This window comes from Carettochelys insculpta, chromosome 19 (assembly GCF_033958435.1).
Source record: "Carettochelys insculpta isolate YL-2023 chromosome 19, ASM3395843v1, whole genome shotgun sequence".
NCBI classification, from domain to species: domain Eukaryota; kingdom Metazoa; phylum Chordata; order Testudines; family Carettochelyidae; genus Carettochelys; species Carettochelys insculpta.
Genome location: NC_134155.1, coordinates 20,180,703 through 20,203,268, shown reverse-complemented (window position 1 = coordinate 20,203,268; position 22,566 = coordinate 20,180,703). Strand labels below are relative to the sequence as shown.

General features: G+C 42.1%; 1 protein-coding gene across 1 annotated transcript in view; it reads left to right on the top strand.

Moving 5' to 3' along the window:
* Positions 1 to 22,566, top strand: part of CALN1 (calneuron 1) — a 223,618-nt gene that overhangs the window by 72,584 nt on the left and 128,468 nt on the right. Inside the window, exon 3 of the mRNA XM_075013721.1 lies at positions 18,704 to 18,847. Coding sequence (XP_074869822.1) covers positions 18,704 to 18,847 — 144 coding nt within the window. The remainder of the gene's footprint in view (positions 1 to 18,703; positions 18,848 to 22,566) is intronic.

Genomic DNA, 22,566 nt, shown 5'->3' with positions numbered 1-22,566 from the left:
GAGCTGGAAAGGGCACATTGATGTTAAATTGGGCTTTGTCAACATACTCTCTAAGCTCCTTTTCACAATATACGCTGTCAGTAGAACAATTTACATGTTATAATGAATATTGTTTTGAAAAGAGGGGAATTCATGGCTGCTTGAGGGTTGGGGAATAGAAAATGCCTTGGGGAAAAGTAACTTAATAATGAAAATACCTTAAATCAAAAGCGTTTGATGGTCCTTATAGAAAGTCTGTTGCCTTGGACCAGAGTTAGTGGAAACGAATCTAGGGCCCAAGAAGTAAAAATTGCTGATGGAAAAGGAAACAGTGGGAGGTTTGAAATTGGCCTTTGAAGTGGGCAGCTTATGACAGAGACAGACAATAATTCTATATATTATTATATAGAATAATAATGTGCAAAGTGTAAATGTAGTTGATCAGTTTAGGGCCCCATCATGCAAGGTGCTGAATGTGCTCTCAGCAGCTTCCATGGTAGGGTCCTTAAGGCGGGGACTGACATATTTACTGAGCCAGTGGAAATCCATGTGGAAATTTACTGAAATGCGCTGAGGTGCTTGTGTGAAAAGGCAGTCTAATGTAAATCGTTTTTGCCCATAAGTTCTTCTGCTTACCAGAACCAAATCCTGGTGACATTGTTCCTCCAGCAAATGGATCTCTGCTTAGTTTTTTTAGATCTGTTGCCCTAAATGTGTTAAAAATATGGGCCTTAATGCCCTAAGTTAGGCACCCAAATTTAAAAATTGGAAGTAAATTCATAAAAAGAAAGTTTTCAGTACCTAAATAATATCTTTTTTGTGAAGGGAAGGAAAATAGCTATAAATGAAGACCAAGGTCATGTTTTCCAAACAATTATTGTCTAGAAGATTGCAAAATGCAGCTGCCATTTTACTAAGAACTGCACCAAAACAGTTGCAGTGGTAGATCAGAAGAGGATACAAATTAATGAATGATGGCCAGCCATTATCTCTTTGACATTAATATGAGTCATGCATAAATAATTTTGAATCAAATTACCATCAATCTTTGAAATGCCTGTGAGCAGCATCTTAAATTTTTATTATATCAAGCAAACATTTTCATTTTTTTTCGAGCATGAATTGAATACTGGAGGCAAAAATCTGGAAGTGTGTCACAGGAGGAAAAATAGGCCTTTACTTAGGCTGCAAGATAAATTCAAATTTAAGGCAGTTAGCTCAGTATTACCACGTGACTGTCTTCACTGTAAATACCATTAGCTCGATTTAGGGGGCACTAATATCATATCACAATATCATCTGCTGGGTGTAGCATCAAGTTCAAATTCAAAAGTTTGATTAAAGGCCAGCATGGAAGCATCACGTCTTAAAGTTTAATTCATTAGCCTCCTGAGGTGTCCTGTACGTAACCCACAGGGCCCCACAGCACTCCACTCTGGCCACTGCTCTCCAGGTGCACAGGAATTAGGTAACAGGAAGAGCATGAATTTCCAGCTGCAACCAGGAAGCCTGTGGCTGTGGGGTCACGTTTGTATGAGAGCCGGAGAAAGGTCTTTCTTTGCTATTAGCCCTGTGAGTGCATGTACCCATTACGAACAGCCCCAGCACAGAGTTCATGGTTCTGCCTCTGCACTTGGTATTTTTTTGGTGCTGTCTGGCACCAGCCGCTACCCTGACACACCACGTGGCAGCAAGGCTGGTGTGGGCATCGTGCTTGCATAAGAAGCTGAAAAACTTCTTCTCAGCAGTTTACATTTGTGCGTGAACCCCCCTCGCTCCCCCACAGACACCGCATAGTCAGGGTCTTTCCCACACTCAGCTACATCACGTGGTTAGCTATCAACCCAAGAAAAGGACATGCCTGCCATTTGGTGCTGACCATGCTGCCAGGCAGCACCATGTCCTGGCTTGCACACGGGTAGGGCTCCAAGGATGGGAAAGATTTTCAGGGGCTTACTACCGCCAGGGAGAAGTCTTCCCTAGTGGCTAAGATATTCAGTGGGAATAATTCAACTTGCCCCCCAATGAAACACCCCCACGCCCCAGCAAGGGACCCATGGGGCTTGCTGCTGCTGGGGGAGAGTCTCCCCTAGTGGCTAAGATGTTCGGGGAGCCTATTTCATCTACTTCAACATTTCAACCATCTCTGCAGCCGCAGACTACAGCCAGCCCCCCTCTCTTCTCCCCTAGCAAAAATATTTTTGGGAGCTTGCTGTCCATTGCAGACACCTGCTGCTTTAATATTTCTGTTATAAAATCTTTTTACTAACATTTCTTATCTTTCTTCATGCTTTGACCCCCCTAAAAACACAGGGTAGAGGGCCAGTTGAGGTTTCTGTTGTATGCTTAGCGTACGATAATTCACTGCAATCCCCTGTGTTGGCAATGGCTGTGTAGTGAAGAGGGAAGGCAAAGATCTTTTTTCCTAGACTTTTCTATCCTGTTTCTTCTAACTTTCAGAATACAGTCTGTCTCTGTGTTATTTTCAGGGATTGGGTGCAGTCACAGGAGTAGGGACAGTCAGTGGATGGCCAGTTGAGAACTCAGCCTGTGCATAGAAGCCTGATAGTGCACTGGAAAGCCTAAGACCCTCCCATCAGCAGCTCTCTTTTTTCAAAAACTTTTCTATCTTCTCTTCCGTCAACTTTTCAGGGTCTCAGTATTATTCCCAAGGATCGGATGCAGTCACAGGGGCAGGTAACAGTCAGCTGATGGCTGGTTGAGAATTCAGTTACAGAAGAAAGAGATTTCTGTTCACTATTTTACCATCTCTGTGGATGCCGTACTTTTCCTTCCTTCCAACGGGAAAAATGGACGTTTGCTTAACATGGGAGGGAAATGAGGAAAATGTAATGTGGGAAGATGATGTCAAAGAGCAGTGAGCATACCCGGAATGCTGTGGGGATGAGGGAACTGTGGGATAGGTTCCCAAATGCACTACTGCAACAATTGATGTTTACCAGTTGAGTGTGGTAACAATAAGTCGACTTTGTGAGGAGCACATGGGGAGGTGAGGTTAGTCAAAATCGAATTTATAAATTCCAGAGCTACAAAATAAGGGAAAACAGCAAAACAGAGGAAATGGATTTCAGGAGGGCAGATTTTGGTAAACTCAGAGAGCTGATAGGTAAGTGCCCATGGGAAGCAAAACTGAGGGGAAAAACAGCTGAGGAGAGTTGGCAGTTTTTCAAAGGGACATTATTAAGGGCCCAAAAGCAAGCTATCCCACTATGTAGGAAAGATAGAAAATATGGCAAAAGACTGCCTTGGCTTAACCAGGAGATCTTGCATGATCTCAAAATAAAAAAGGAATCATATAAAAATGGAAACAAGGACAAATTACAAAGGATGAATATAGGCAAACAACACAAGAATGCAGGAGCAAGTTTAGAAAGGCTAAGGCACAAAATGAGCTCAAACTAGCTACAGGCATAAAGGGAAACAAGAAGGCTTTTTATCAATGCATTAGAAACAAGAGGAAGACCAGAGACAGGGTAGGGCCATTGCTCAGTGAGGAGGGAGAAACAGTAACAGGGAACTTGGAAATGGCAGAGATGCTTAATGACTTGTTTGTTTCGGTCTTCACTGAGAAGTCTGATGAAGGAATGCCCAACATAGCGAACGCTACTGGGAAAGGTGTAGGGTTAGAAGTTGAAATAAAAAAAGAACAAGTTAAAAATCACTTAGAAAAATTAGATGTCTGCAAGTCACCAGGGCCTGATGAAATGCATCCTAGAATACTCAAGGAGCTGATAGAGGAGATATCTGAGCCTTTATCTATCATCTTTGGAAAATCATGGGAGACAGGAGAGATTCCGGAAGACTGGAAAAGGGCAAATATAGTGCCCATCTATAAAAGGGGGAATAAGAATAACCCAGGAAACTACAGGCCAGTCAGTTTAACTTCAGTGCCAGGAAAGATAATGGAGCAGGTAATTAAAGAAATCATCTGCAAGCACTTGGAAGGTGGTAAGGTGATAGGGAACAGCCAGCATGGATTTGTAAAGAATAAATCATGTCAAACTAATCTGATAGCTTTCTTTGACAGGATAACGAGCCTTGTGGATAGGGGAGAAGCGGTAGATGTGGTATACCTAGACTTTAGTAAAGCATTTGATACAGTCTCACATGATATTCTTACAAAAAAACTAGGCAAATACAATTTAGATGAGGCTACTATAAGGTGGTACATAACTGGCTGGATAACTGTACTCAGAGAGTAGTTCTTAATGGGTCTTAATCCCGCTGGAAAAGTATAACAAGTGGGGTTCTGCAGGGGTCTGTGTTAAGACTGGTTCTGTTCAATATCTTCATAAACAATTTAGATATTGGCATAGAAAGTATGCTTATTAAGTTTGCAGATGATACAAAGCTGGGAGAGGTTGCAACTGCTTTGGAGGATAGGGTCATAATTCAAAATGATCTGGATAAATTGGGGAAATGTTTTGAGGTAAACAGGATGAAGTTTAATAAGGACAAATGCTCCATTTGGGAAGGAACAGTCAGTTTCATACATACAGAATGGGGAGAGACTGTCTAGGAATGACTACAGCACAAAGGGATCTAGGGGTTATAGTGGATCACAAGCTAAATATGAGTCAACAGTATGATGCTGTTGCAAAAAAAAGCAGACATGATTCTCGGATGCATTAACAGGTGGGTTGTGAACAAGACACGAGAAGTCATTCTTCCGCTCTACTCTGCGCTGGTTAGGCCTCAGCTGGAGTATTGTGTCCAGTTCTGGGCACTGCAGTTCAAGAAAGATGTGGAGAAATTAGAGAGGGTCCAGAAAAGAGCGACAAAAATGATTAAAGGTGTAGAAAATGTGACCTATGAAGAAAGGCTGAAAGGATTGGGCTTGTTTAGTTTGGAAAAGAGAAGATTGAGGAGAGACATGATAGCAGTTTTCAGGTATCTAAAAGGGAGTCATAAGGAGGAGGGAGAAAACTTGTTCTTTTTGGCCTCTGAGGATAGAACAAGAGGCAATGGACTTAAACTGCAGCAAGGGAGGTTTAGGTTGGACATTAGGAAAAAGTTCCTAACTGTCAGGGCGGTCAAACAGTGGAATAAATTGCCAAGGGAGGTTGTGGAATCTCCATCGCTGGAGATATTTAAGAACAGGTTAGAAGATGTCTGTCAGGGATGGTTTAGATAGTACTGGGTCCTGCCATTGGGGTAGGGACTGGACTCGATGGCCTTTTGAGGTCCCTTCCAGTCCTAGTATTCTGATTCTGTGAATATTGATATTAATAAATTTGATTTTATCTCATCGTGTAGACACAGGCTTATTGTCTATAAGTGGTGATAAAGTGGAATTCTGTTTTGGTGAATGACCGTTCTGTAGATTTGCATTTCTGTTGGTCAGCTACTCTAATATGAGATGTTCTGATTTTTAGACCCTTCGATACTCATTTAGTTTGTAAAATAGGGGGTCAGGTTTCCATCACCGATTTACACAAAAGGGATGGAAATAGAAGGATGGAGGAAAGGAAAGAGGCATTTCTTTGGGAAAGAGTGAAGAACAGATGTCTTCTTATTCAGTTTTCTGAACAGCATTTTTTAAAACTGTATTGGAAAAATTATGGGCCTTTAATTTCACTAGACACAGTCTTAGAAACTAACAATTGTATTTAAGCCCCCACTTCTTCAGATGATTGGAGTAGACAAATAGAATCCATGGTTTAAATAGCAGTGGGTGGGGAGAAAAAAAAGGGGGAGGGATTACCTGTCACCGGTAGCATCAGTTGAAGCAAATTAAGGAAGAGAAGTCCCAGTCTTGTGAATATCAACGGTGGGGAAATTGCCCTTGTAATGCCTAAGATAGTTGAGATTTGTTCAGGCCTAGGTTAAATGTGTCAAATTTGCAAATGAATTATAAGTCAGATGTCTCCCTCTGTAATGTTGTGGTGAAATCCTGTCCTAGAAGAACGCTATTTTTAATTCCATTATTGAATGTCCAGGGAGATCAGGTGTTCCCTTTCCTGATGTCGGATTCATGTCCTTTTGACAAAGAGGCTGTCTGATTTGTCCAAAGTACGTGGTAAAGGCTGGGGCATCACTGGCACATGGTGGTATATATCACATTAGTGGATGTGCAGTTGTATGAGCCCTGATGATGTGGCTGATGTGGTTAGGTCCAATGATGGTGTTACTTATATAGCTATATGGACAGAATTGGCAATGAAGTTTGTTGCAGGGATAGGTTCCTGGGTTAGTGTTAGTGTTGGTGTGGTGTGGTCTGTGGCTGCTGGGGGGTGTAGTCGTGAGGTTGGGCGGATGTCTGTAGGAGGGGAGTGGCATGTCACATGGAGTGGAGGAAGGGCTATGTATTTCCAGGGCTATGAATTCTTTTTCTTGATCAATAATAAGTCATGGTGGGAATTCCTTTGCCAATTGTGGTTTGAAAATCTCACCCTTGCAGTCCAGTCCACTTCCAGGTGAATATCACAAAAGGCCCCCAGCACAACTTTCCTACGTCTTGGCAGTCTCATCAGACATGACTGAATGAGCCATGGGGGCTGTGACCTACTCTGGTGGTCCCTCCAGTTAAGAATTAATGCACATTTGGCTCCTGATACACAGGCTTTTTTTTCCCAGTTGTGTGGATCGGGTCCACTAATGGAAGGGGGCAGAGGGGCAAAAGGGGAAGTTGCCCCCAGGCCTGGCATTTCAAAGGCAGTGGCACGAGCTCTGGGCCCCTTTGAAATGCTGTGTCACTGCTGCTGTGTCGCTCCACACAGCTCTGAAGTAGTGTGTGTGTGTGTGTGTGTGAGAGAGAGAGAGAGAGTGGGGGACCCAGTACTGCAATTCAAGCAGCACAAAGGGCTGTCTGCCCTGGCCCCGCCCCTTCACCTTTGGCCCCGCCCTTTCCAGGGCATGGAGCTGAGCCATCCTGCCACCTTGTCCTGGAGCCCACTATGGCTGTCAGCACCACTGATGTGGATAAATAGGACTAGGACTTCTGGCGATGTGCCACCTTTCAGTAGCACAATAATTCACACACACACAAAGAAAGAAACCACGTGAAACTGTCATGCTTGCTGCAGATCTTTGTGAACACTCTGGCTTTCTCTATTTGAGATCCCTCTGCAGGTTTAGATGTCAACAGGTATTTCTCATTTTCTGTTCAGAGCTGCTTGTGGGATTATCCACCAGTCAAACACGAATACACAAGCCACTACACGTGTGTCAGGAGGGCTCCTGGTCTGTATGGTGTGACTGCAGACCCATTCTGCAAATAGCATTACCTGCAGCACTGTGGTGTACCAGAGGGTCTTGTGTCTAACCGTGAGACCTGTGGCAATAAGGCCTTTGCTCCATGCATAAAAATGAGGCAGTTGCTCATGCAGCCAACCAGTGTTCCCTGTAAGCAGAGCGCTTGGGCAGCTACCAGGAGAAATTAAAATGCCACCCAACTGGTTAGCAGAGCTCCCACCGCTGCCCGCAGGCGGCCGTGTGAGATTCTATTGGTGGTGTGTGTCTGCATGCACCGCGATGCACATAACAAAATTTATTCTGCACATGGATGGAAAAAATGAGGGGGAATGCCGTACCCAACATCCATCACAAATAGTGATATTTGTTAATGATGTGTTTTATTGTGGGTGCCTGAGAAGAGATCCGTTTTATGAGCCATGTGTCTGGGAGAACGGGAATGCCACGCTGAGCATTTCTGACATTTAAGCAGGGAATGAGACAATCTGTCACCCTTGTGAAGCTCTTTGGACTAAGTTGTCAAGCAAAGAAGGAGAAGAAATCATTAGTGACTGACCGGAGGTAGGATCAGCCCTGAACGATCACAGATGGAATGCACTGTTGGAGCAGCGAGGAGCAGTAGATGGAACAGCTGGGCAAAGAACGTCAGACTGGGAATAGCAGCTGAGTTCTAGGGAGAAACTGATGAGGCCGAGGAGAACTGGGAGTGGCAGAGGATGCAGAAGTAAAGTTCAAAGTGCAGGTCCTTCAGGAGCCATATGGTAACTCTGATGCATATTGGGCTCTAAATTGGCTAGGAAAAATGTTCCTCTCTTAGTAGAAAACTTCATTACCTGGAATGTTTTTCACCTGAGTAACATTGCATCATCTCTCTATTGATGCTTTCAGTGAGTATTGGTATGCTGGGACCAAATGTAGATTTACAGTTCTCTCTTTTTACTTCTTTGTTGACATACCCATCCTTGCTTGCTATTTTTCTCAGTACAGATTTGTATGTTTGGTCTCTGGAGGTATAAAAACAACACGTTGAGGTAGACTAGCCAACATTTCCCTCACACCAGCTTCAATTGATTGCACCATCAATAGTCCTGTGACCTGCGTGCAGTGGTCTACAAAGCAATCAGGACTAGAACCAGTATGCGTTTGCTCTGTGTCCTTTGGGAATCAGACATATTTTTGGCAGGTCATCAGTGTGGTGTACTATTTTTTAAGCTTAGTTCAGATGCAGAGCTCTAAAGCAAGTTATTCATGACTAGCTGCTAACACAGGGGGAAATGTGCACCCTTTAAAATCACCCTGTGATAGGTTTGGTCACAGAGATCCCCTTTCTCAATAAAAGAAAGGTATGCAGTGTTGCTATCTTTTCCTTCCCAACCCTGGTAACAATTATTTACACTGTGTTTAATACAGGTTGAACCTTTCTAATCCAGCAGTTTCTCATCTGGCACTTCTTAAAATTTCAAACCCAAACCTGCACTGAAGCCAAGGAAACTGGGTAGTGGCAAGTGTGAAGGATGTAGGATCGCAACCCATATTACAATGACGAATAGTAATTACATTGCATTTAATGTGGTCAGTAGTTGCAATGTAATTACAGATTTATTATATGGATATTTGTAACCTATGAAATGTATTGCAACCATCTGTGATGCCTGAGGGTAGCTAGCAGGCAGTGTTTGCCCAAGTAAAATTTGTTTCTCAGAATTGTGATATGTTCTGGATCACTGTATACGACAAGTAATAATGAGGATTGCCTCTAGTTATCAATCATAGAGGGAATTGTTGTCAAATAAATTTACTGCTTAGCTGTAAGAAAGTAAGTTCAGGAAGGTCTAAAGGAAAAGTGGTATCTAGCATCACCAAAACAATGTCTTCTGCAAAGGCTTTTCTGAAATGAAATGCATTGAAAGAAACCCATTTAAAGTAACTCATGTAAATAGGGAAGCAGCTTTTTAGAATCTTGATCAATTTAGATATGGATGAAGAGAATTAATGACTTGCTAGATTGGATATCAAGTCAGGACTATGATAACTGTCTATTTTCATGCCCCTCACAAAGAGAATAAAAAGATGCTTATTTCACCTGATCATTCTTTCCTTCATCCCAGAGGAATTTGGGATTTAATAGAGGTGCAGATGTTAAATGCAATCAGTGTGTGGAAATTAATTAAAAACAAAACCCTTGCATGCTTAAATAACTCTGAGAAATAAGTACTGTACCCTTTAACACCTGTAGAACATAAATCAGCATCAGGAAAAAAAAACCCGACAAAACCACAGGCCAAACAATAATGGGAGACATGTTTTAAAAACAAACCAAAGAGGAAGTGAAGCAACCAGCCACAAAACCTGTAACTTTTCGATGGTAAAGAAGATTGAACATTTTTGATTTTCTGTTTGATTTGCTCTTTGAGACAAATCACTGGTTTTCTTCTGAAATGAAGAAGCTTCTTGGTTAAGTCACTACGGAACCCGCATCTGGAAATGAATATAGAATTGCACATTGAAATCAGTCAGTAAAATATAAATAATGAATACCACCCTAGATTTCCTTCTGCATTAGTATTTCTCTAGTCCTTCCCTCTCCTGAATTAGCTATTTCATATTGTTGACTCCTTATTTCTGTGATTTTGCATTTTTCCAGCTGAATCACATTTTTGTTTTTCTGCCATCATTGCTCTGTGGGCAAGGACACACATCTCAGCTTTCAGGTGAGAGATTTAAGCTTTCAGTCCCCATGCAATCCACTGTGCTGATGCCAGAAGGTTTCTTCTTGTCTCTTAAGCACAGCACGCTTGTTCTATGGCAAAAACATTGCAGAAAGGACATTTAAGACAATGGACAGTCTAAAGGTATAAGAAACTTACCAAGGCTGTGTCTACACTATGAGATAATAACGATTTTAAGTCATTTAGCCCAGTTTTACCAAGTGCCTGTCTTCACTGTAAATTCCAGTAACTTGATTTATGGAGCACTAAAATTGACATAAAATCAATATCACAATATCTTTGTTACCTGACGGGTGTAGCATTCAGTTCGAATTTAAAATTCTGAATGAAGGGTAGTGACAAAGTACCATGTCTTTAAATCAAATTCATTAGCCTCCAGAGATGTCCCGTTTGTGCCCCGTAATGCCCCAGAGTTTTCCGCTCTGGCCTCTTCCATCTGCTGTGGAGGAATTAGGCAATAGGAAGACCATTTCAGTTTGGCACCTGGAAACCTGTGGCTGTAGGGTCATGAAAGGCTGAAAAATCTTCTTTCTTTTTCTTTGCTAGTAGCGCAGCTGTGGGGTCTGTGGTTCTGTATATACCTCTGCTAGCTGCCATTTTTTTCCTGCGCTGCCTTTCGCCAGCTGCTGCCACCTCGCACCATGTGCCAGCCAGGCGGTAGGTGGGGGTTGTGCTTGTCTGATAGGACAAAAAACTTGTTTTCAGCCCTTTACATGTTGTCCTGTCGCCCACATCCTCCCCCTTCCCTCCCTGAGAGGCGCCGTGCAGTTTGAAACTTTTCCTCGCCCACATCACATGGCAGCTAGTCTGTGGGTTGGGGTTGTGCTTAGACAAGAAACTTCTTTTCAGCCATTTCCATTTTGTCCTGACCCCCACATCCCCTCCCTTCCCTGCCCCTGGAGTTGTCACGCAGTCGGGAACTTTCCCGTGCCCAGCCGCATCGCATGGCTTGATTCCAAACCAATAAAAGGACAGGCTGCACAATGTGCCAGGCAGCTTGCATGCAGTGAGGGTCCTGTAGCCAGCCAGGGGAAGTCTCCAGGGTAAGTCACAATTTTTGGGCAACTGAGGAGAATACTTTGTTACTAGCATGGCTGTCCTCTGAGAGAAAATTTTTGGATAGGCTTTAGCCAAAGGCAAAGGGGCTGGCTGGAGCCAGGGGTCTTTTAGCCACCGGGGGGAAGTTTCCCTCAGTGGTCACAATTTTGATGGCTGGCTGCAGTAGGGGGTCTTTCAGCTGCCTGGGGGAAGTCTCCCTTGGCAGTCACTATTTTTGGGTGCTGGCTGTAGCTGGGGGTCTTTTAGCCACCCCGAGCCATACCTGTTTCAGTGATTCATTGCAGTTCCAGTGTAGCACCTGTGTCTACTTAAGCATATTCATCTTTTAAGGGTCTTCTTTGCCAGGAGGTCTAAATCCAGATTCAGGTCCAAACCTAGATCCAAGCTTAGGCACACTGTTAATAGGAGCTGGTGGTGGGTCTCCTTGGGTGGTCACAATTTTCAGGGGTCTTTGAGCCAGCTTCTTCTTCTGAGGGTCTTCTTTGACAGGAGGTCTAAATCCAGATCCGAGCCTGCAAAGGTTCAGTGCTTTGGCATCTTGTTTTCAAAAACCTGTTGGTTGGGACAGATTTGTTACCCCTCCCCAAACCCTGCTATTCCTCCCTTCCCCTCAGTTATAAAAAACACATCTCTTATAAAGGCAAACCAGACCCCCAGGCCTATAGCATCTGGCCCATCTCAATATAATAGTTTTTTGAAGTGTCCGTGTTTCTAAGGTTTCACATCTCATGCACTGTCACCCACATATTAAAATCCTCATATACTGAATCTATTACCTTCTCCATGGGTAGTTCCAGTTGTATTTTCTGGGCTTGGGAGTAGAGTATGTATGATGGACAGGAGGGTGCCAAGTAATGTACATGGGAATATACTGAAATCCCTAGTGGAAACCAGTGCAATTAATATACCTCTTGCTTGCTGCATTACGGACTTTCCCTGTTCAGGACTGCTTGGTACTAGCACACCCCTACTGGTGGCTTCTCCAGAAGGTATGCGGGGTAAGAGGCTTCAAATTCTGGGTCAGTGTCCCTCTGCATACCCCTTTCCCCCGCCTCCCAGTCACCACCTGGTCCTTATTCTTCTATACTGCTATGACTATGTTTATTATGATAGTGCCTAGGAACTAGTCAAAATTGGGACTACACTGTGGTGGTAGGGACACTACAAATTCAGAGTAGTAGAGAGTAGAGCTTGAACAAATAATTGAACTTTCAGGTTGTGGACGGAATTAAAAAAACCTCTGAAAAAAGAATCTGGTTCCAATAGAATAAAAAACATTTTATAAAAGCAGTTGAATAATTTTTTGAAAATTTTGGTTGAAACAAATAAAGATCTTATCTTGAATCAATGGAAACATTTTAGGCTGATTTGAAACAAAGATTTTGAGCTTTTACAAATTTATTTAGTGTTAATTAAATGTTTTGATTTACTTGGAATTTTTTTTTTTGGTCATAATTTATCAGTGTGTGTTTGGGTTTCATTTATTTATTTATTCATTATTTTTGTGTTTCCTTTTTAATTTGCCAGATCTGAAGTCCACGTTTTGAAATTTTCAAACCACAATTTTGAAAAATGCAGAAGTCAAAACAAAACATTTTGATGTGGTTGAAACAAAATGTTACGACTTCTTTGAAATTTTGTTGCCTGTTGTTTTGCGTGGAAATTTTTCATTGAATGGGACCCAAATTTGCAGAGAGTTTTGGAGCGTGGAAAGATGATTGGTGCAAAGGAGTACATTGATTGAACAGATTTCTCTTACAGGAGGGTCTATTTGTAGAGATTCTCTAGATTTTAGTTAGGAGATGGTAGACGAGGATAAAATATGGGCCAGATCAGGCAAGAAACAACCACATGAAAATGAATCTAACACATCAGGAAAGGGCAGACAAAGAGTAACAAGTTTTTAAAGTGCTTATAAACAAAAGCAGGAAGTCTAAAAATTAAAATGGGTGAACTAAAGTGCCTTGAATTAAAGGAGGGTATTAATATAATAGGCATCACAGAAACCTGATGGAATGAAGACAATAAATAGGGCGCAATCATACTGAGGTACAAAATATATTGGAGGGACAGAACATGTCATGCAGTTGGGAGAATGCCACTATATGTGAAAGAAAATGTTGAAGAAAATGAAGTAAAAATCTTAAATGAATCAAACTGTTCCATAGAATCTCTATGGATAGTAATTCCATGCTCTAATAAGAATATAGCAGTAGGGATGTACCATCGACGACCTGACCAGCACAGTGATAGTGATGCTGAAATGCTGAGAGAGATGAGAGAGGCTATCAAAATAAAAAAACTCAATAGTAGTAGAGGATTTGAATTATTCCCATATTGACTGGTACATGTCACCCCAGGACAAGATGCAGAGATAAAATTTCTCAGTACCTTAAATGATTGCTTCTTGGAGCAGCTGGTACAGGAACCCACAAGGGGAGAGTCAATTCTCAGTTTAGTTCTGAGTGGATTGCAGGATCTGATTCAAAAGGTGTCTAAAACAGGACTACTTCGAAATAGTGACCATAAAATAATAACCTTTAACATTCCTGACATAGAAAGAACACCTCAGCAGTCCAACACTGTGGCATTTAAATGCAGAAAGGGGAACTGTGCAAAAATTAGAGGTTAGTTAAACAGAAATTAAAAGATACAGTGACTAAAGTAAAATTTCTGCAAGCTGCATCAAAACTTTTCAAAGACACCATATTAGAGGCCCAACTTAAATGGATACACCAAATTAAAAAACATAGTAAGAGACCCAAAAAAGAGCCACCGTGGTTTAACAACCATGTAAAAGAAGAGGTGAGAGATAACAAGGCATCTTTGAAAAAGTGGAAATCAAATACCAGTGAGGAAAATAGGAGCATAAACACTGCCAAATTTGGTGTAAAAATTTAATAAGAAAAGCCAAAAAGGAATTTGAAGAACAGCTAGCCAAAAACTTAAAGGCCGTGTCTACACTACAAAAATAACTTCAAAGTTGCTTATTTCAAAGTACAACTTTGAAGTTGAGCATCTACACACACCCTACTTCAAAGTTAATGAAACGGAGAAAGGACTTCAAAGTTGAGCTCCCTACTTCAAAGTAAGGGAAAATGTGTGTAGACTCTCTTCTGGCTACTTCAAAATAGTGCCTAACTTTGATGTTAACCTCAAAGTTAGTTCCTAGTATAGACGCACCCAAAAGGTAATAACAAAATGTTTTTTTAAGTACATCTGAAGCAGGAAGCCTGCTAAACAACCATTGGGGTCCCTGGATGATGGAGATACAAAGATGATAAAGTCATTGCAGAGAAACTAAGTGAATTCTTTCCTTCAGTCTTCACTGCTGAGGATGTTAGGGAGATTCCCAAACCTGAGCCATTCTTTTTAGGTGACACATCTGAGGAATAGTCAAAGATTGAGTGAGGTGTTATCAGAGGAGGTTCTGGAACAAAGTGGGACAGGGAGCTGTGGTTGGTCAGTGGAGGTGAAGGGGCATTATGTTCCTTGTTCAGGACTATTGACATTCAGAGGGTGCCAGACTGGGGAGGAGCAGCCTCTACATAGTGAGAATGTAGCTGCTTTTTGTACTTGAAATGCAACCTATTCATAACCCCCCAAACATATTTACACTAGGAAGTGCTATGAATAGCCATGAGTGAAAATGAGTACATTTGGGATCAGAAGTTGATGTTTTAGAGTTGATTAAAAAAGTTAATTTTTCTGGAAGCTGTGGAGGACTTGACCTGTTGTTTATATAACGAATCTGATCCAGGCCCTGACCCAGCAAAGCACTTAACCATGTGAATCGTCCCAATGGAATCAATGAAGTCTCCTGTTAACATATGAATGTAGACTCTTACATGGGCTTTCACACTGCAGTCTGTAAAGTTTTCTGAAATTAACACTTGACATTTTCCTTTAAAAAATTCCTACTTCCTTGTCCGATTTTTAGTTCCGATTGCTTCTGTTTAAGCTGTGAAAAGATCACAGTATCCTGGGGCTGGAAGGGACCTTAGGAGGTCATCATTATTTTTAAAATGGATAGATTCCGCTGTAATATTTACTGTGCTTCTAGTTTCAGTCCCACATACAAAAATAGATATCACTGGAGCTGGCAGTGTCTAATGGGATTCATTGCTCCTCCAAAGGCATTATGTACTGAAACTTCCAACTGTGCTTGATGTGAACAGACTTGTCATCACTTTACATTATTGTGATTCCAGTGCAGGAATAAAGGTGGGTACAAGGTAGCATTCATCTTTCACTTGTGTATCAAGTGGCCATAGTTAATTCCTATAGGAACTGCAAATGTAGCAATTCGGGCTCTGATCCAGTGCCCACCAAAAGTAATGAGAATCTTTCTTTTTTACTTCAGTGCGTTTTTTTGAATCAGGCCTTATATGGCTGACATTTAAAATCTGATTTTAAAATGAACCAAGCAAACAGGGAATTATTCTGCAGTATAAGGTATCCTATTTATAGTGAAATAACAAATGCCCAATAGATTTTGTTAAAAAGGCTGCGGTGTGTATGTATGAACTTTGATTTATTGTGGTGCTGCCTTTGGGCTTTAAAAGAATTATTAGAAAATAATTAAGTCACTGCAGCCTACCACAGTTAGCTATATCATTAGCTCTCCCTTGGATGGAAGATCCATTATTATTGTAATGGATTTCCTGTAGGGCATGACTGTTTCTGTTGTTCGGATGGGGAACTGAGGCACAAGAAAGTAAGACACTTGCTTATTGTCATTCAGGAGTCTGCAGTGAAGGAAGGAATTGAATATTGATCTCCCGAGTCCTAAACTAGTGCCCCAACCACCCATGAAAACTGTCTGATGAAACTGTTTTAGGATAGAAAATTGATTTTTTTAAATTGAAAACCAAACACTTGAATATGAAAATTTACATTTTCAGCTGAAATCAATATATCTTGAATCCTGTAAGCTGCTGTGATATTTCATAGGAGTTGTTTGATGCCCTTGTGTCCTCATTGTCCTCTGTGAGCTGGGTTTCCCAACTAGTTTTCATCTGCTATGATGCACTGGGGCCATGGACCACACAGGGTATGTAACCTGCCCTCCCGTGTGGGGGAATCATGACTGATCATGGGAAATGTAGTCTGATCAGGGAGCACAGTCTATGCGAGAATGGAAGCAGGAGACTCTTGAACTACAACTCCCAAGAGGCACTGCAATAGTATTTGAAAAATATGTGGGTTTTTAGTTTTTTGATGAAGACAACATTTTCTGCTGGGACGTAAGCGCCACATTCCAACCAGCCACTTCCCACTTTTTCATCTGTTTAAGTATATACATTTTATTAACTTTGTAAAACAAAGGCTGCAGAGTTACCAGCCATGCAACACAGACAATAAGTTCTGCAGGAGACAGTTATAATACAAAGAAATGTCTCTGCAGATAACTGCACGAACTCATTGCACAGCCCCACTTGGGCGAAGGGGAGCAAAGTGGGTGGAGATAAGGCAGTGAAAGCAGATGAAGGGAACTCTTCTCTGTCATGTTCCTGCTTTCCTAGTAATCCCCAGAATCCCCCGTTGTGCAAGAGTGGCCCTCGAAGAGAGGAGGCAGCATCTTGGTGAGGAGGAACCCATGTGGGTGAATGCAATATGGGTTTAGGTTGGATCTCCATGGTCCCCCATCCATGGGACCTGACCGGTCCTGAACGAGAGCATTTGCTGGACCAGGGAAGGTTCGCTGGCACCAAACTCTCTGCCCGCTGCCATTTTGGATTCTTGCCCCAGCTGGCTCCCCTGCCACCAGCCCCCCAAGTGCATCACCTCTCCTTGCCACTGGCTCCATTTGTGGCCCCACCAGCTCCTGGCCCTGGCCAGGCTGCTGGTCCCACTTTTGCATGCCATCCACAGTCCCAACCTGGCTGCTGCTGGCCCTGGCTGGGCTGCCATCCTCTGGCCCAGCCCCGCTGCTGGGCTCTGGCCCAGATCCTGGCCCTGGCTCTAGCTCTGTCCCCACTGCCACGTACTGGCTCCAGCTCCAGCCCTGCTGTTGCCTGACAGCAGCCCTCCTGCCACTGGGCTCTCAGGTCCAGGAACATCTGTGGTCCTGCCGGATGTGGCAGGACCAGAGGGGTGCAACCTGTACTAAGAACACTGACTTGTTCTCCATACCTCTTATGGGAATGCACTTTGAGCTCCTCTGGGATTCCCTGAATCATTCTCCTTCAGGAGAACATCGGAAAGTCTCTGGTTCACCTGGGCGAGTTTCCTGGAGTCCTCTGCCTTCTTGTAGATTTTATCACTGAAAGATGGATTATGGCCTCGGGCAGACCGAAAATGATCGTCCCTGCACACAATGCATACGATAAACCTAACTGATGACTTGTGAAATAAGGAATGTGTATGTATCCTACCAGAGATCGTAAAGAGCTGACTGACGTGAGATTATAGAACCTATTAATAGACAGTTATCTCCCTGAAAGGTGTTCAATAAAACATCCTTTGTTTCTTTTCCAAATGCATGTTAAAATAAAACCTATTTAACAAAGCAAAGCTAACCACTCAACCCCAATAGGAAGTAGTAAGGTTTCCCAGCTGGCTGAGACTCCACAATTGACACAAACCGAAGTGTCCTGCATTTTAAGCAGCTTTGATTGCTTCACCAGGGGAATTTGGTAATGGAACCTCAATGTTAAGAAAGCCCAGAAATATGTGAAACCTCAGCACTCTCAAAGGTAGTGACAAAACATGGACTTTCCAGGATAGCAGACTGGGGTTGTACTGTGTGGCATTTAAACTGCCAATGAAAATTTGAGGGTGGGACTGTCAGATTTAAAACAAAAACAGTATCAGATATCAAATGCTGAGCCAGGGTTGGGAGGAATGAAGGATGATTTCTCAGGTCCCCACAACATTTTTAATTGATTGGATGCTGTTTATTGCAGTAAAGCAGTTATAACTTAGAGGAATACTGGGGTGTGTGTGGAAATTGTCTGGAGATGGCTTAAGAGGCATACATCATGATTGATCAGACAGGAAAGAAAATGAGTATCTACGGCTGTGTTTGGGAGATATGAGTCTTCTCTGAGAGGTAGTCAGCTTGCAAAGCAGTAATGTGGGCCAAACCCGTTACTGGCTGTAGGCGAAATCTCCTATTTAGGTTAGTATGACTTTGTTTCATAGTGGAGTGATGTTGTCCTGATTCCTCCTACAAAGCAGTGAAGTGGGTGACCTCATTAAAGGCTCTCACTTAGGTTATATGAGTCTGTGTAGCAGGGGAGGGTGTGTAGGTTCTCTTACCCTGCAACAAGGTCATGGTTTTATTACCCTGCTTGTATGATGGACAACATTTATCTGCTGTACAAATGTGCTGACAGCCTTAATTCATAACTTTTTTTTGGAAAAGCACTCTGAGCCTATTTAGTGAATGATCTTTTGTATCCCAGTGTTGGTGTGAGGATTGTAAAGCTAGACACAGAGGAATAACTGTACCTGATCAGAACAGTCCACCCAGAGCAGTATCCCATTTCAAACAAAGCTCAGGGTCAAAGAGATTCAGACCCACTCCCTCCCACTCAAGGGAACATTTCTGGAATAATTTGTCTGGACTTACTTTTGCGTTTCATATCTATATATATCCTGGTTATGGCTACTGGACCATTAACATCTTGTTAATATTATTAAGAGATCTATGTTCTTTGTGTGGAGGGACTAATGCACCCCGATGTTATTTCATCTTTCTTTTTTCATTATTACAGAAATCCGTGAAGCCTTTCGGGTGCTGGACAGGGATGGGAATGGCTTTATCTCCAAGCAGGAGCTCGGCATGGCTATGCGCTCTTTGGGATACATGCCTAGTGAGGTGGAACTGGCAATTATCATGCAGCGCCTTGATATGGATGGTAAGTCGTTGTATTATCATAGTGCTGGGCTCTGTAGAAATACATAGTGAGAGGCAGATGCAGGCTCAAAGAATTTACAGTCTAAACAGATAACAAGCAGTTCTGTGGCACATGCTTGTTTTTTTTTTTGTGAAGCTACAGACTAACATAACTGCCCCTGTGAGTCTAAACAGACAGGAGAGACAAAGATCTGGAGGGAAACCGAGTTACAGAAAATTGGTGAGGGGCAAGGCTGGTTAATAGCATAGACAGGAATAGAACCCAGGACTCCTCACGCCCTGTCCTAAGCTTTGCCTGTTAGTTCATGCTGTTTCACCTTATGAAATTTCCGAGAGGAAATCTTTACCAACCAATTTTTCGCTTGCGGATAGGACTGCCCTATAATTTCCAAGCAGCACACTGAGGGGAAGTAGCAAAATAGCATATCCCACTAACCCATTTCCTCTTTAGTTTGTTTTCAGATATACATTTTGAATAGGGTGCTCCTGAACGGTGTCAGATGACAACCCAGGAGACTGAGTGAAGTCCTTAGTTCATTGTGAGCATCCCTGCTCTGTCCCTTGTACATGACTCTATCCTCACTGCCTCTAGGAATGAGAAAGTAGCTCAGTTTCCAAATACTTGGCTTCTCTGCTGTGTTAGTTAGAGACTGTGGTAGTACAGGTAGAACCTCTCTAATCTGGCATCCTCAGGACCTAATTGGTGCTGGACTAGAGAATTTACCAGACCACCAAAGGTCAATATTGTCTAGCAGCATTAACAACATTTTCACTGCTTATTGGGCTCTTAGAAGGCATTTAGGGGTAAATTACCTCTAAATAACAGCGCAGAAAACTGAGAGCTAGGACTGGTGGCTGGAAACAAACTTTATGGGCCCATGGGAAACATGGCCATACCCATGGTAAGTGGTCATCCAGCTAAATAACATCATGATGGATTATGGAGTTTGCTGGGTGAGAGAGTTCCGGTTTAGAGAGGTTCAACCTGTAGTGGTTTTGTGGATGCTTGTTCACTGTGAGTTCAGCCACACTGTGAGTTTGACTCCTTCTGTCAGGCCCCACTTTTCATCCCCGCAATGAGTAGGAGCCCCCAACCTCTCTCATGTCATCCAAACCAAAGGAAATTTCGTTTGTTCACATGAAAAAAAAATCCTTTCGGCATGTCTAAGAAAAGAAGTCTGTAGAATGTAAAAACTTTATTAATCGGTATGTAAATGTGATGACAGACATAAACACAGTAACCTTAATTTCAGCATTTTTAGTAAGATGGATGAGCCTGAGACCCAGCAACCAATTGTGCTGTGCTGCTCTTTGTGACATTTCACTCCGCTCCTTTGCTCACTCCTCAGTTAGACTGAAACTGCTGCACTTATTTGATTGTCTCTGAACAGATATCAGTAGTGAGGACTTTTTCGTTATTTCTGGGCTGTCTTTGAAGCAATCACTTTGCCTTAGAAGCATTGTAACTCATTGCCCATGTCTTGAATGGTCCACTCTTCTGAGCAATCCAGTCCTTTGTAAGCTGTGATGTAATTCTGCTGCGTACCCATCGCTTGCAAGTGAAAGTTGCAATTGGTGGAGGCTTTCTCATGCTGTGTCTGAAATGTGGAAGCTTGGGAAATTTTGATGGGCAAGGCTTTGAAAAGGATGGAACAAAGCCCTGTGGAGTGATCTCCTTCAAATACTTCCTAACATATAATAAAAGAAAAGGAACCCATTATTAAAGTGAACAGAGGAATAGGACATCAATGCTTTGAAACCTTGGGTGGGGGACCTCTTTTAGCTGATGTACATCTGCAATTGTGCCAATTCGGAATAAGGATCTATCTTTAAAATGTTTTTAGAGTTGTAAGTCGGAAATCTGAATGCTTTCCTAATGCCTAAAATGTGCATAGATGCTGGACTAATGATCAGCTCTTCTCTCCTGTTTTTGCACTGACACATACTGCATTGAGCAATTATACAAAATAGTTCAAAGCCAAATGGAAAACATTATTATGTATGCAGTACAAATCTATCATGTTATGCTGCAGAAAATTTGTGTGGGTTTTTGGTTTTACTGTTTGTTTTTCTATTGTTAAGTCTTTTGGGTCATCTAAAGAAGTTTTACAAAGGAAGAACATTATCAATCCGGAAATGTTAAGTCAAGAGCATTATCCTCAGTGGGCAGCAGCTGCACTATGAAGTGTAGCTAATACACACCACTTTTAAATAAACTTTGCTCTTTGTTACAAGTATGTGAGTGATGTACAAAACTCAGATGTTTTGTAGGTTTAGTTCATAAGCTGCTTTGGTTTTGAAATTGGGCTTGGAATCTATTAGATTATCTATTAGGGACGGGATTTCTGGAACTTTGTGTTTCCAGACAGCTACATCGTGATAACAGACTTTCTCATTCTCTTGTGATTAAAGGGGAGAAAAAACACCTCTATGGAATGTGAAAGAGAATTATAACATTTCTATAGAATGTTCAAATTACCCCATAGAATTCTAGAGCTGGGACAGAAATCAATGGAAAATAAATTCCATAGGGTAGATTTAAAAATTGTTGGAAAGGATCTCTTTCTTTTTAAAAAAAAAAAAAAAAGCAGTCAAGTAGCACTTTAAAGACTAACAAAATAATTTATTAGGTGACCTTTCATGAGACAGACCCACTTCTTCAGACCATAGCCAGACCAGAACAGACTCAATATTTAAGGCATAGAGAACCAAAAACAGTAATCAAGGTTGACAAATCAGAAAAAAAATTATCAAGGTGAGCACATCAGAGAGTAGAGGGGCGGTGTGGGGGGAGTCAAGAATTAGATTAAGCCAACTATGCAAAAGAGCCCCTATAGTGTCCCAAAAAATTTGCATCCCGGTTCAAACCACGTGTTAATGAGTTGAATTTGAATATGAAAGAGAGTTCAGCAGTTTCTCTTTCCAAAGCAGACTGAAAATTCTTCTTCAATAAGACACAAACTCTAAGTCATTAACAAAATGGCCCACTCCATTAAAATGAAGACTAACTGGTTTGTGGACCAGGAATGTTTTGATGTCTGTTTTGTGCCCATTAACTCTTTGTCTGAGAGACTGAAGTCTGTCCCATATACAAAGCATCTGGGCATTGTTGGCGCACGATGGCATACATGATGTTAGTTGAGGAACATAAGAATGTGCCTGTGATTCTGTGACTAACCTGGTTAGGTCCAGTGATGGTATTGCCAGAATAGATATGTGGACACAGCTGACAGCGGGCTTTGTTGCAAGGAAAAGTCCCAGGACTGGTGGTGCTGCGGTATAGACTGTGGCTGTGGGTGAGAATCCTCATAAGGTTGGGTGGTTGTCTATCTGTAGGAGACAACAGGCCTGTCATCTAGAGCCTTCTGGAGTGTGGCATCCTAATTAAGGATAGGTTGCAGGTCTTTAATAATGTGCTGCAGTGGTTTGAGTTGAGGGCTGTAGGTAATGACCAGTGGTGTTCTGTTCTTGGCTTTTTTGGTCCTGTCTTGGAGTAGCTGGTCTCTGGGTATTCGTCTGGCCCTATCAAGTTGTTTTTTTTTATTTCTCCTGGTGGGTAATTCAGGTTTATGAATATTTGGTAAAGATCTTACAGTTTTTTGTCTCTGTCAGTAGGATCAGAGCAAATGCGATTGTACTTAAGGGCTTGACTTAAACAATGTATCTAGTTATGTGTGCAGGATAGAAGCTAGAAGCATGTAGTTAAGTATAGCGATCACT